General features: G+C 32.9%; 1 protein-coding gene across 1 annotated transcript in view; it reads right to left on the reverse strand.

Moving 5' to 3' along the window:
- LOC6648597 (phospholipid-transporting ATPase ID) overlaps positions 1-14293 on the reverse strand; it is a 33315-nt gene extending 19022 nt beyond the window's left edge. Inside the window, exons 1-2 of the mRNA XM_023179070.2 lie at positions 14143-14293; positions 29-330 (exon numbers count right to left, since the gene is read on the reverse strand). Of these exons, the coding sequence (XP_023034838.1) occupies positions 29-62 (34 nt within the window). The 5' untranslated portion in view covers positions 63-330; positions 14143-14293. The remainder of the gene's footprint in view (positions 1-28; positions 331-14142) is intronic.
- Positions 14294-16514: the final 2221 nt, after the last annotated feature.

Consider the following 16514-nt stretch of genomic DNA (forward strand, 5'->3'; position numbering starts at 1 on the left):
AATAGGATATTTTTTCCTATAGACTTACCTTTGGTTAATTGTGGTTGAGTTTTTGTGCCCATTTTTTGTTGTGATTCTTAGTTAATTTCAGCAAAACTTCTCCTCGAGTGCTTAAGGCTGATGTTGTTGCTGCTTTTGTTGCGGATGATGCGGATGAGGAGCAAGTCCTCTGCTACTGGGACGACTACTCCTGCTCGGTTGCCTGTTGCCTAATGTGACAGTGACTGTTGTGGTGACTGTAGGTGCTGTTGTCCTTCTAGTCCTTCTGCTTTTGGTCACTGAGCAGACGTGGTAAACCTCCATGTGTTGGCTTTGTGTGTAGCCGTTCAACTGCAAAAGGTGAGAGAGAGATTCACTAAGCATTCAAAATATGAATCATTATCGAAACGAAAAACCACAGAGAACAACAACAACAAAAAAAAAAAAGAAAAAACAATATTGAACAAAACTTTATATAGTTCCCTTCAATGGTTTTTTCTGATTTTTGTTTTAATAAATTATAATGTAAGAGCTAACTTAGGAAGGAGGATGGCTACCAGAAAGTCGCCTCCACATGGGAATCGGTATGGATTCTCACAGCTGGATGGAAATTTTTTGTACTTTTTCCTTCCCCAGTTTTATCGCCCCACATTTTTTTTGTTCGTCTTTTTCTTTTGTTTTAAATTAAAACTTGACTGGGATTGGTCGCAGCTATTAAAAATTTTATGCGTCCACACGTTAATTGTCGCACGGTTGAGGGACCCAGCGATGATTATGACTGGCCTGAAGAAGGGGCGGGTGCAGTTGTGAATGTGAAGGGTAAAGGGTCCCTGTTGGTGGTAAAGATTACCCTGTGACGCCTTATTTTGCACTTGCAGAATTCCCATCGGCATCAAAACCAAACGACAGAGAAAATTCTACCATTTTGTTGTTGTGATTTGATAGATTAACTAACTATTAGTATAGCCAGCAGTCAAAATTATTCAACGTACGAAAATGATGCTTAGAGCGTTCTATAATTATGGATTAGCTACAGTGGAATCTATGTACCTATAACGTATACAAAAATTTAAACGAAACTTCAAATTATACGCTTAGTTTGCTTTTGTTTAGAACTTTTTTTTTTTGATTTAAAAAAGATTTTTTTTTGTTTCGAAACGATTTGTTTCTAACGTTTTCCATCTATCTGTTATATGATAGACATTTATGTTTTGATTGCAAGTCAAATAAATGACCCACAAAATCTAGCTTAATGAGCTTTGCCTATGAATTGGCCGTATTATTGATGTTTTATCTCGCTCTTACCTAATTTTCGGTTTTTGTTTTTGGTGTTTTCCGTTTTCATGCCCTTTTAACCATATGAAATGGTGAAATAGATGCATTAGATTTGCCATGAATGATGTAACATCAAGCAAAATGGAACATTTATTTAGCACTCTCTTTTACTTAATAACCATAATGAAGGCCAAATTCTTGTGGGCTTAATTCAAGTAGGTAAGTAGGTCAATTCGAGATACAGTAATAAGTATTTTATTAAGTATACTTAGTTTCTTGTGCTAGTTGATGTAATATAAAGACTACATTAAATACACATTACATAAGTCTAAAAGAATATTGTGAAATCGGAAGAAAGTAAGACGGAAAAGTATTTTGCTAGACTTCAAATTCAAATGTTTCATCACTCAAGCGTGATTTTTTTTTTAGTTTCAATTAGAGTATTTGTTTAGTCGGTATTATGAAATCATTAAGATATGTGCCTATATATTATTTTGTAGATCCGGTTGTGGGTCACTGGCGGCGGTTAACCAAAGGTATTTCCTCTAAATGCTCGCGTAATATTTCATAATTTATTTGCGAAGCGTATACAACAACAAGGCCAGAAGAGAAAGAGAGAAAGAGATAGAGAGAGCAAGAGAAAGAGACAGAGAAAAAACAAGCAACTGATGGAGAATTAATAATGGCAATAACAAATACTAACATAACTAATAGGTAACAACAATGAAATGAATTAACTTAATATGACTCACAGTACGAGTTGGTATAAGCGAGACAGCAGAAGGTGTAAGCGAGATAGAGAGAGCAATAGACCCAGACCCAGAGTCAAGCTTACGTATATGTAAAAAAAAAATCCGAAATATGCCAAGTGCAAATGAACTTAAATGCAAATTAAGAGAAAGAACCCAAAGACCGACAAAGAGAGAGAGAGATAGTGACAAAGAGAGACAGATAGACAATATGGCAAAAGTATTTACAAATCGGTATTTGTTAGCCGATCAATCATTACCAAACAAGAAACCGAATTCACCCAGTTTAGACATAAATTGATGTTAATTAAGTTAAAATTTTGCTGTCAGTTATTTTTATATTAATATTTTCATACCCTCCCTAGAACTAGTTAAAAACTTTGCTGAATGAATTAGGAATAAATGTACTCTACATTCATATGTCTCTATTATTACAAAGTACATATCGCATATCCATTTTAGTAAGCAACTTTCCTCCTTCCTTTTAAAACAAAAGAAAAGAAAGATATTTGACTTTCATCTTGAAGAGAGGAAGCAAAACTCCAGACTTGGCATTGTATGTGGTTAATATAAATAAGTATATTGAACCTTGTCTGATCTACAAATATGTAATTGTGATAATGTCTTGGCCGTCTTTTCTACCTTAATCGTTCTTTAAACTTTTCATAACAACAGGTAATCGAAAACACGTAACTCGACTGGCAAACGTTTTACAGTTTACACAAATAAACAAACAGATGAGTAATTTTGTAAGTGCAAATTATTCAAATAACTGGAAAACTCACAGGGTCAAGTATTTTGACGTATTTTGTAATGACTGGCTAAAGATCGCAACAAATTTCTGGAAATCTTTAAAGACTATACTTAAATTGGTCAAAGCCGAAAGCTCTTTATGATTCAGACTGATATTCAGTATAGTCATGCTTACAAAAGTATTTTCCAATACTAATTGTAAGTCTTAGTCCGTAGTCCTAAGTATATGAGCTGCCCTTAGTCAAGTGCCAGATTCTTGGGGAATGAATTTCGAATGACTTTTTCTCTAAATTGACCACCTTTTCACCTCCAAAGGTACCTATTCCCATATAAAGAATGAACTAACCCTTAAGATTTATTCATCCTAGATTCCAGATCTATATAAATGTTTTAATGTAATCTAGACTAGACTGTTAGGTAACCAGATCAAGTATTAAACTGGTCTAATTTGGTATAACATATTATTAAATATCATCACGTTAAGCGGTCAATAGCCATAGCAAATTCACTTAAACCAGTTTAAAGATTGATTATAGAATCAATTAAATACACCTACTTATATCACATACATATATATATATGAATGTTTGTGTCTGTATGTACATATATGTATGTATGTACTTTAGTACCTTTCCACATTTTTCCGCTAATTTCCATTTTCACTGATCGCTTTTTCGGGTATTGTATTACCAACATTTTATGCGATTCTAATCAAGAAGCCATTTGGCATCTATTATTTCTCATACCCATTTCCTACAGGAACCGCCTATGACGCCAAAAATAAAACTAAAACTAAAAAAATAATCTTAACCCACCCATAAGTCAAGCCCTAAGAGAGAGAAACGAGAGAAACATAAAAATAAATACTCGGTTAACTGAATTGTTGGCCCAGTTATTTGTATCCCCAACCACTCAAACTCAAACTCATTAACTCATTGGCCTTGGCCATAAATATAATAAGTTTGTGTAAGTAAATATACTTACAATATGTAATTACAGCTTAACAGTATATAGATAGATGGCATTATATGTACACCCATGCATATCTGGAGGAGCCACAAAGTAGAGATAATGCAATCATTAGCTGCTTAATAGCCATTATATATGCACGACTATGGGAATCCTATCGAAAAGAATGGATCTCTTTTTACTCACTCGATGTGAATGCACAGTGCGAAAGGGGCAGTGGTAAAGACAGAGGGGGAAAAACAAGCGAACCTTCTGTTTGTCTATTAGACACTCAAATAATATGAATGCAATCAATGCAATTGAAGGCATTCGGAAGCAACAATTTCAATTGATTTGTCGCAATTAGCTCGCCATGAGAATGAGGTAAGCAACAACGCCCGACCGACCGGAGAAAGTTCACGGTGGCATGAGGGGGATGGGGCGGTAGGGGGAGCACCACGTTTAGCGCCACTTACATAAAATTCGCATAAATTATTTAACTTCCATTTTAAGTACCTGTCAAGAGCAACCGCAAAAAAATACTTAATAAAAGTATCAAAGAAACAAAGTAAACTTTATATACCCTTTTTTTACCATTCCAAACTCTTTTCCTGTGTCAAGGGAATGTTCGGGTATGTGAATAACCGATTTATATAAATTTTCGATATGTTGCGAAATACCTCATCATTTAACACTGTGTAAAATATTTCGGCGTTTAAAACTATAGCTTCGGTAACTTCTAAGTAAAATCACAAGAGGACTTTAAGCAGCTTGACATCCTAGGGAATAGAGGTCCTGCAATAGTAGATAAAACTATTTTGACCAAATTCGTCTTGACTTTGAAAGACAACGATCTCGCTTTCTTTATATAAGTATCGCTATAGACATTAGACTCCAATGGTGAATATTAATTACTACTATAAAGAGGGCAGAAATTTTGGAAGAAACATAATTAATTATTTCATGTGATGACAAGAGACCAAGAGAAAGTGCATAAAACTCCCCCCAAAATATCCTTTCAGAGAAAAAACATATTTTTTAAATGGGTTTCCATACCAAGACTAGTGATGGCAAATAAAAATCAATAACCAATTATTCAATGATGTGATTAATCGAAATGGCACCATTATTAATTACATTAAATCATAAAAAACATAAATTAAAAAAATCGATTAATCAAACGATTTTTTAAATATTGTCCGATTTTCAATATTTTAAAATTAATCCGTACAGTAAATGTCATTTGAAATGGGAAAAGACATTTAGAAGGACTAAATTTAAAGAGCTTTTTGTGTTGCAAAAAAGATTTAAGTGTTTAATGTTAGAACCTTATTTCAAAATTAACTTTTCTTTGCTTTCAATAGTTTAGCTATACCTTTCTCTTTTTTTTTAATTTTATATTAAACAACGAGTGTTAAATAATCAGACATTAATCTATTAACAATTCGATTAACCAAAAAATATTTTAAAATACAATTATTTCGTAGGATTCAGCAAATTTATCGATTATTGCGTATTATATGATTTATCTTGCCATCTTTTAAACAAGAGGCATAATCTTTACATTTTTTATTCGAGTTTAATTTTGGAATTTAAACAGAAACATCGTTTTAATCAAGGATGTAATGATCTAAAATGAAAACTGTCAAAGTATGGCAAAGTATTCGAAGTATTTGAGACTTCTCTTTTTTTTCTTTAAGTGCTTTGCTTTAATTAAACTTTTACAACACTATTCAATTAAAAAAAAAGAGTTTTTCTTTAACAACTAATAACACTTAATTGCTTGATCAATCAAATGATTTATTACTGACTAAAATAGAATTAAAAATAAAAAAATACATACTTATAAATATATGTACATATATAAGTAAAGTATAAGTATAGTAGGGAATAAATACAGAACATCTGCTAAATTCTACCTAACCCTCTGCAAAGAGTATAGAAAACTAGAAAATTCCTTAGCAATTGTTTTACTGTTGTCTTTCCTACTGTTTTGGTTTCTGTTTTGTTTTTGTTTATTTTCCTCTTCAATTTATAATTCTTTGTACGCAAAATGTGCATTGAAGGTCAGTGTTTCCCACAAATATATGTTTGTATCTCCTAGAAGGACCGCAAATTGTTGCCGCGTCCTGTCATCATGAACATTTTCGAATCGCCATGGAGTGCAAACAGTTGATAATTGAAACTGTCTTCACTTGGCTGTCACAAAATAGACCCAACCTTGAGTCATGTTTGATTAAATACAAAAGGAAATTGGGGAATCACACATTGTGTTGATGTCAGACAAGGTAATGGTTATACATATATGTATTGTATGAGCCTGTGGTATGTACGTTCATATACATATCTATAGAGTTTCTTACAATTAAATGGTTATTAATAATAAACTAAATGGATTTTCCATTTAAACCGCTGTCTCATCCAAAGTCTGTTGGCCTGAGAAAGAACTCAATGTGGGTAATTACCATGGACTCATATCGTATCGAGTGTTCGTATCTGTCTGCCCCTTCATGTGTGTATGCGTGTGTGGCATTAAAAATTAATAAAATATTGAAACAACTAAAGCACAGCGACACGTGGGTGAAAAAATAATGAGCTGAGCTATCAACCAGCACCACCATGAGACCCGAACAGAGATTGGGCTCGGGCCAGGTGTCATCGGTGCAATCGTTTTAAAACCTTCGACTTCAGTTCTCACTGAACCTAACAAACAACTTGTTGACTTGGGGCTTTTGTGTGGCACGCCAGGAGCCAAGAGTCGCTTCTAGGCCAAATAAAAAAAAAGAAAAGGAAATTAATATAAATTACCCAAAATAAGAATACCACTAAATAGTAACACAATTGAGTTATAGCCAGCTGTGCGTTATGCGTGTGTCTCTACTTAGTTGCGTGACAACGCCTTGGACCCCAACTCCCCCCTTACCCCAACCCCTGCTACTTCGTTGCCCGTCACCCTTCCCCACCCCATCACATTCTTATTTTGTTGGCAAGTTAACCCAATTTCTGTGCGATCCACCACAGCAGCAGATAAGAATATCGAAAAACAAAAGGATGTTTCCATGGCGAATGACAATGGAAAGCAAACAATAAAATAAGTATCAAGTAATAAGAATAAGTTTTACAATGGAACATATCTTTCTAATCAACACGAAAGTTATTCGGAAAAAAGAAACATTCTATATATGGCAAAAAGTTTAAAAAATATCAAGCTTGCTTTTCATTTCAAGGGCAAGCATAAGTAATATACATATTAATCATACGACCTGTTAGACAGTTTCTGATTTAAGAGTGTTTGGGAACCCAATTTCAATTTCAATAAATTTGTGGTTTCGCTTCAGTTTGCTTTCTGCTATTTAGTTGTTGATAATATTGAGATTATAAACTACAGTTTTGGAATTCTTTTGCTACATTGACTCAAATTCGTAGAACTTGGTGGTTTTGAAATTTTTTTTAAATGAGACAAAAAATACAAATGAACAGCAAAATATTCCAATAAAGCATAATTTCACAAAGCTTTGGAGTATTCGAAAAATTAATGTATTCAGTTCAGTTCCGTCTGCATTAAAATCTTAAAAGCTATATTTTTCCTAAATTTTTGCACAAATTAATGTTTTCAAACATCCAAGTGTTTAATGGCATTTTAAATATAATAAATTGCGCTTAATTTGAGATATAACTTTTCGAAATCGGCTAGAAATTGACTGAAATATCTTAAAAATTCTCCAACAATCCTGCACTAAAACCTCAAAAACAAATATTCGAATTTTGGGGCTTTTTATCAAAACCCACATAAAAAACCCATTAGAGATTTGCCCACGAAATTTACAGAACATCATCTCAATAGAATAACCAATTAACATTTTAAAACTTTTCACTAACATTAAGTAACAATCGAATGGAATCAGAATTTTAGGTAAAAAAAAATGTGCTCAAATTTTTTGCCGACACTGTATATATGTATACAGGTATCCCTTGTATAACGCGATAGTTACGTTCCAGAAGAATTGCGCGTTATGTAATTGCGAGTTATCTAAAACATAGTTTTCATATAAATTTGGGGGTTATGTTCCAATATGTTTTTTTTTAAATAAAATACATACAAAATAACAGATGCACATATATTTTAACTCAATACTAAAGTTCATACTTTTAATTACAATTAAATACACAAAATATGAATAATAATACACATGTACATACATATTTCATAATTATGTATTTTCCCCTTCGCGTTATATAAGGCTAAATTTCGCGTTGTACTGAAACCCCTAATTTTTCCAAATCGCGTTATATCGAAAACGCGTTGTATAAGACCGCGTTATACGAGGGATACCTGTATATGTACATACATATATGTAGGGGAGAGGGCCCAGTTATGAGCCGGGTTTTAAAAGACCTCAACATTTTTTCCTCAGTTCCGGAATATGAACAATTAAGAAGTTTAACATTTAAATATTAACCAAACGCAACTTTTTTTCAAAGAAAGTATGTTTATTTGAGTAACTCAAAATGTTTTGGAACAGATTTAATTTGGATAACTTTTTTTAACCAGAAATGAGTCACCTTAAGAAATTCACTGAAAATAAGAAAATATGAAAGGAATTATTTATTATAAAGGCCTTCAATGGCAAAAACAATGAAAAACACAAAAGAAACTGGCCTCCAATGGCCATAAATGACAACGACTTTTATTCGCAGTTTTTCAACACGATGTTTGGTACGCGTATATACAATGCGATTATTAACGTTGGTGTCTGTCGAAAAACTGCAGAATGTCTAACGATCATGATTTACAGGGCTCAAACTGTCATTCAATACCGCATTTCAAAAAGATTTGAGAGTGTCACAACTGGGACAGAGTCACAACTGGGACCTTTCCCCTACATCTATATAAATACATTTTGTTTTCTTTTTCAAAGATATGATCGAAATTTAATTTTAAAATAGCAAATTGTTAAATGTTTTTTATCTATTCTAAAAAAAAAAAAAAAGAAAAGATACATTATCTTTGCGAATCGTTTTTGATTGATTTTCATTCATCTCCCTTGTCTCGGGGGAATCCAGGAAAGCAGACTATTTTTGTCATACTCTATCTTTGGTGTGTGGATTGCCCCTGAAAAGCTGCATAACAATGGTAAATATCAAAAAATCCTATTCAGCTATGCCGCATTTTTTATACCCTTGTAACTATTTTTCCGCGTCTCATATGTATTTATTATATAAATGACTTCAAAAAATTGCTGTATGACGTCCAATTATGCAGTAATTATTTGTATTGACGATTGCAGCAGGTTTATTTAAGCAATCTAATTGAAACTTGGGAATACATACATACATGCATGCTAATATTTCAATATCTTTATAAATGCAAATTTTTGACACGATTTTGTTATTTTTGTAGAAGGGACTAACACTTGTTTAAATAGTTTTTTTTATTAAATCTGTCTCAAACTTCTACTTTTTTATTTCTCTCACTTTTGAACAATGAAGTTGTACTGGCTATGGCTCAATGGGATTCCGGATTATAATAAGGTCTTAATACCTAAAATATATCTAAATTGCATGGCGTCAAAAGAGAGTCATAAATTTACCGAAGATATACAAAAAAAAACCCATCTAAAAAATCATCATGGAGCATTTTAGACCAATTTGAAATTAAAGAATTTTGAATTTTACTTTTCTCTAATTTTATGTATTTTGTTGTTGTTTTTGATGATTGCTAAGAATGATGTATTGCAAAAATAAATGCCTTTCGCATTGCATACAAAGTAAACTAAATAAAATAATGGTCCTAAGATATAGTCATATGTCATGTGTTTTAATTTAAGTGTCGCAAAACAAAAACGAAAACTATTTCAAAAAGTTTATTAGAAGCACTTCAATGTTGATATATTGTAGGTAGGTCGTAGATATATATATATGCATATATGTATGTATATATGTATGCATATGTATGTAGTTTGAATGTAAATGTAATTGCATATCATCTGTCTCGCTGGGGAAGTGTGCTTACTAATTAACGATTGCCATCTGGTAGATTTATCAAATATTATAGGTAAGCCATAGACACAAGCACACACACACACATTGTTACAGTTCTTTATTTAATGAACCATTGGGAAGGGGATCCTGTTCTACATATGTACATATGTATATGTATATAGTTCGACAGATAGTTCAATTTTCATACATTAGCAACATCTTTAGTGAGTTTAGTTTTAGTTTGCTATCAATGTCGCTTTATAAATTTCCACACTCTAACTGAATTGGCCAAGTTCTTACCCCTCTGACTCTTCATCATCACTTACCACCCATTTGCCACCACCATATGGATACATGTTTTACACAAACTCCGACCTTGTCGGACTTTAGTTGACGGTCATATTAATGGGACTCTAATATATCTTAGCCAAAGACTTTCCCAGCTAGCCAGCAAGCTATCTCCCTTCCTCTCAAATAAAAGAGAGTGGAGCAAGAGTGAGAGAGAAGTCTCTGTGGTTCGGTTGTCGTTGTTGTTTTCTTTTTGTCAATGCAGTTGGAGTTACTCGCTAAGTAAATCAATTCCCTGGTCAAAATGTATTGCCACATTATTTTCTCATATATTGACGAACACACACACACACACATACACACACACCAACACAACAGCTGTGGGTGATGGTGGTGGTTGAATGTGAAAACAAACAGCATTCTTTATGATGGCATTTTTACGGTTAGAAGCGGAGAAAACCACAGGACGCCATTTTGTAAAAAATGTTTGCTGTTCTGCCACTGAAATTGCATTTTTCACATTTTCGCTACAACGAAACGGAAAGTTTCAGAGTTTTGGAGTTGTCCCCGGTCCCCTCTTAACACGAGAAAAGGATGAAGTTAGAGAGAGGGGGAGAGAGAGAAAGAGAGACCCGTCCAGTGTCCAACAGTATGTCTATAGTGTCCAGTACACGCTATATTCGCCACGACATCACGACATTTGCGCGCGCGGTGAACCTTTCGTCAGTTGTTCGATATAATTTTGTGTGTTTGTGTGTGTGTGTGTGTGTGTGTGTGTGTGTGTGTGCGTGTGTGTGTATTTACTAGAGAGAGACACAAGAACGGTCGACGAGAAAGAGAAGGAAAGTCATGGGGAGTTATGTCCTATTGCCTTCGCCTTTGACACTGACCGTCGGCGTGCTTTCCACATCGATGATGATGATGATGATGATGTGTGTGCCGTGCACTTAGCCCTCGATTCGATTGTCCATGGTCCCGTCGCGGCGCTTTACATACTTTCACTATTGCCTCTACTGTAGTGGCCATTTTCATTCAGGCCTGGCCTGGCCTGGTCTGGTCTGCCCCGGAATAGGTTAGTACAATTAAACGTTGCCTCGGCCCTGGCCATGGCATGACTGGCACAACTTGCCTCATCGTCCTCACTTTTTCGTTCTTATTTTCTGTTTTTTTTTTGTCTTTGTCTTCTTTTATTTTTATTGGTCTCTATTTGATTTTGTAAAATGTGTAGATCATGCGAGTCCAGTCCCCTTGTGAGATTGATTTCCATCAATCAAGACACAAATTAATCAAAACAACTGTCTTATGGCAATCAGACATTATAATATATCTATAAAAAGATTTGGTTCTTACATTCTTTGAAATTATTCAAGTCTTAGATTTATGTTTCGTATTATGTTCATCCCGAAAGCGAAAACAATAAATGTTTCATATTTTTCTAACCGCAATCAACCTAAACTACAGACAAGGTATAATTTTCCATCTATTAACATAGTTCTATTGACTTTAATATGAGAAAATTCTTAAGAAATGTTATCAATCCAATTTAAAGTAGATTGATAAAGGTCTAGACTAATGCAAACTATAGGTATCATTTTGATTCGAAACCAAGGTCAAGGCAAAGGTATAACGAACATAAAGTGGATTTAAGAAACATGGCGTATGAGCGATATTATTTAGGAAACATAGAAAGAACAACCAAAATATATAAAACACATAAAATGTTGGTGCTTTTGTTTTTAAAAACTCTATTTAATGTATGACATTTTGGAATTTGTCGGACTCTGAAGTTCTATTGTAAAGTAATCAGTGAAAATTGTCAAAAGAGCCTCCTCGAAAGTCGAGTCCCTGCCAAGAAATTTGGTAAGATCAAGATAATTTTAATTGATTCTAGTTGAAGTTGAATTCTATTCTATTCGTTTTCATTTGGAGTACTCGTTTCATTCGTTAGCTATAAAAATGAGTACAACTTTAGAGCTCGTAGAGTTATTCGCTTTATGAATATATTTAACGCTCCAGTACATATGTATGTATGTATTTACAATTATAACTCATGTGGCTCTCTGATTAATGGAGTTAATCAGTAAATGAGTTAATGGAAAAAGTGGTTTAAGAAACGCTAATCAAAGGTTTTTCTGATGATTTGCCGTATAGAACAGTAATGAATGAATGATTTACTTATGTAAACATGTGACTTAATGTGATTCATTGCGAATCAATTGAATGAATAACTCAGAACAAACTATGAGAAAACATTGTATTAAAGAAAGAAGAGATGATTCTTAGTGCGTTTTTTGGGCTCTGCTAATAACTTTAACTTTACTTTTACCTCCATATTACATTAAATTGTATATAACGAGTCACATTTAGGCAAATTACTAAACATATGTTATGTATCTACTATATTTTAGCAATCTTTTTAGTTCTATCTCGCTCTCTTATGCGCACACGTTTTATTTTTTCTGTTTTTGTAAGGTAATTTACCTGCAAAACAGTTTTATTAAGATTTTGAAGTTGCGTTTTGTAATTTTGTTTGCCATTGTGTGTAGGTTTATGTTGTGCGAGTGTGTGTGTGTATATATATGCTTGTGCCACTTATCGTATCTGTATCTTATGTACTTATGTATATATACTTCTCTCAATGCCTTATCTTTGTTTTAGATGTTGCTGCTGCTGCTAGTGGCCCATGGTGAAATGTGAGTCACATAGCAATTAAATTCCATAGAAGATTTCTTTCTAGTCGGCAAATTTTTCGCATCATCAGTAAATTTGATATACTTCATGGAGCCATTAATATAGACTTTTTACAATTTCAACAAATAAATTGAAAATCTAATATGTGTTTTCTTTCATACGAAATTTTTCACAACCTAAAGAGATATTTTGGTTTCCTGGTTATTTCTTAATCTCGTTTACCTTTGGCAAACAAGATGCATATCTCTGAAACATTACAAAAAACGCTGCTATATGCTGTGTATTTATTATTATAAAAGGTTTAAAGGGTTAACTGTCATAGCTTAACAAAACAAAACCTTTTCATGAAAACAGAACTCTTTTAAAATCAGCAAACAAATAACATTTGAGCATATTATAACTGTATCTAAATTTTAGAGAATGATAAATTCGTCCCAATATAATGCTAGACTAGCTGCTCTGTTTTAAAGATATCTTCTTACACTTTGATTCTGTGTATATATGTTTTTGTTAAAATGCTGAAGCGGCTTGGGCAGACGTATGACATCATTTTGAAATTGGTTTTTTTTGTAGTTGTCGTTGACGTTTCCGTCATATTGGCAGAAAGCACAAAGATCACACACACACGGATCACATACAACAATGCCACAATGTTGCCGCCTCGACACACGTGTCTGATGTCTATAAGACTGAAATCAGACTAGAATGAGATATATAGCTTGAGTTTAATGTGTTCAACAGTTGAAAATTCAAATCCAACTTAAAGACTTATCAATGAAAGCCAAAGTAACTCTTTTCATTATCCTCTAATAGGAGTTTTATCAACTTCAACTAAAATTGCTTACATGGCAGATAATTGGGGTGAGTGTTTTTTAGTTGTCAATTGAAAACTATTTTTAACTTGAATGTGTGTTTTCACAACTTCAACTTCAATTCAGTTTATCTTTTTTGTGTTCTTTGTTGTCTACTCTTTGAGGAAAGACGACGATGAAGTTGGCCATTAAATTAATCATCGAGCGAATGGACAGGTACAGTAATAAGTCACTAATGATAATTACAAGCTAACCAGAAGCTTTTACTAAGAGCAATCTGATTGAAAATCTTTTAAGATTCATTTAAACATTTGCAAAGCTCCAAAATTTTGTCAATTCCTTTATCGGAATAGAATGCATAATAATATTCAAACAAATTTTCTGTTGTATTGTCACTAAATTCAGCGAAACACACACAAATCGCTCAATGACAGAGCATTTAACAAATACCTCTATATATACATATATATAGGTAGATATATATGGTAAGTATGGTTCCCTGTTCCATTATACATATATCTTGATACGTTTGTTTACCCACAGATTTGAGATTGCAACAGTTGGTTGTTGTTGTCGTTGTTGGTGTTGTTGTTTTTTTGTTGATTTGCAAATGTATTTCAAATTGTTAACTTAACTATTGTTTAACTCTATTAACTAAAACTCACCAAAGCCAAAGCAAACCAAAAAAAAACCCAAATGTTTAAGCTTTAACTAATGTGTTTTTTGTAATATTCTTCTTGTTGTCGCAGCTGTTGCATGTTGCATGTTGTTATTGATGTTGCTGTTGCTGCTGTTGCTTACGTTTTGCTATTGTTGCAGTTGGTTAAGTTTAAGTTTGGTTTTTGCATAATGCCTTTAAAGAGAACAATTTCTTTCTCCTTTTTAAAAAGAAACACAAAAATCCATGCAACGTTAAAAACAAACAAAAAAAAACGAAAATAATCAAAGCACTAATAAAATCCACAGACTATAGTTTTTTTCTTTTAATTTATAATATCTCTTTTTAAATTTCTTTTTAGCGCCGCGTAGAAAAATATGTTTTTATAAATTTTTTTAAATCTTGCAATCCAAAAACTAAAATGTTTGAAAGTCGACTAATATCGCGACTACACACCCGCTCACCATAAAAACAAAAACAACACTAACTGTTTTTTTACACTCTCAATGTAATACAAATCGCAAATATTATTGCGCTCAGTCATGTTAACAAAAATGAAAATGTTATTATAAAATGTCCTCTCATCATGTTAACAGCAACTATAACGTATTTTACTGCCCCACTTTGCCCCACATTTTGTTACCGCTCCACAAACTTTTGTTTAACATTCGCAACTTCGAACCGTTGAGTCGAACATATGTATGATTCTAACATCGAACCGATGAGTGTTGTCACTTGCCGCGCATTCCATCCTCTGCTAAAATTCAAATTCTGTTTGTTTGCTATATTTAATGTCTTAAGATCAGAAATGTATTTCCCCATCCACCGATTTAATCAACTAATTTTTAACAAATAACCCAATAAAATAAATTTTGTAAATTTTAATCAGAAATAAATTAAAATGCACAAAAGAAGTGTATTTTTGGCAAAGTTAAAGGTTTAAAAAACATGCACATATAAAAAAACAAAACAATGAAAAAGTATATATAAAATAACCATTTTAGAAATTTAAATTTTATTATTCACATTTTTTAATAATTATTTATAATTATAGATTTTATACATTATCCGATTGAATAGAATATACCTAAAATGTTCATTAGAAGTAGGTGATTCATATTGAAATCATATAATCAAATGAATGCATTTTCTCGTTGCAGATTTTTAAATGTTTACATACATACAATGTACCTACAATGTACATTGTAAATACATATATACATAGTTACTTAATGCCAAAATATTGACTTTTTCTAATAAGAAACCTGAATGGCTACGATATACGTACTTACCTGTTGGTGTGTTTGTTTGGGAAGTGGGTGGTGGGTGAAAAATCTGATTTTATTACCTGACGTGTAGGTTGTCAAATGGAATTCGAAGAACTTTTTCTTTGGTCAAACGTGTCCTTGAGCTATGTGAATGCCATCATGTGGTGATATTTGGGTATTCACTAAAACTAAATTATTTTGCAATGATGGCGACGCAACTCAATTTAGCTTACTTTAGCTAAGGTTATGAAAAATGCATTCGAGATGTAACCTCTACTTAAATCAGTAATGATCCCTTTTCGTATATTTCGTTCAGATGTGTGAGCGTGCGCAGCTGTTATTTTGAAATGGGTAATTCCTGCCCACTTTTTATAATTTTCACAACCTAAAGGCTATAGAATAGAATTGATTAATGCTTTGATTTGTAATTAAAACTAGCCCATTAACTATTAAGAATGAAATACATTATGAGCGAAAAACGATACCAAAGTAAACTTTGAAGGTCCATTAAATATAATCTAATCATTGCTGCAACTAATTTACCGTATAGCGTATTAAACAGCCAAGCCAAGCCCAGTAAATGGACAATTCGTTGATAAGAATTGACAGGATTGTCCATTAATTGGCTTGTTCAAGAGTGATGGGAGTCAAGGAAAGGGAAAAGGACATACAGTAGCTGCACCTTTGTTTTTCGAATTTAACGGATATCAAAAATTTGGTCTAGGTGGCAACGCCGAGCTCGATTACACTGCATTGTAACAGAGATTAAGATAATCAAATAAATATTGAAATATTGAATATTTCGTAATTGTTGTTAAGTGATTTTTAGCTGCAATCATAAAATTAAAAATATTGGAAATTATTGCAAAATTTCGATTACATTGTGAGAACTCCCGCTCATCACCATCTAGCCAAAGATTATACGGGCAATTTAAAAAATTTTAGTTATTCTTTCTGTTATGCTACAAATGTATTTGATTTAATATTTATTAACAATATTTATTTATTTCATGACAAATTCAAGCGTTCGCTCCTCGTGTAGCAGCGTTATCGGTCAAGGTTGAGTTATCGATAACACAGAGTTGCTATTATGCCCACTCGCATAAGCAGC

Source organism: Drosophila willistoni, unplaced genomic scaffold (assembly GCF_018902025.1).
Source record: "Drosophila willistoni isolate 14030-0811.24 unplaced genomic scaffold, UCI_dwil_1.1 Seg143.1, whole genome shotgun sequence".
Taxonomy (NCBI): Eukaryota; Metazoa; Arthropoda; class Insecta; order Diptera; family Drosophilidae; genus Drosophila; species Drosophila willistoni.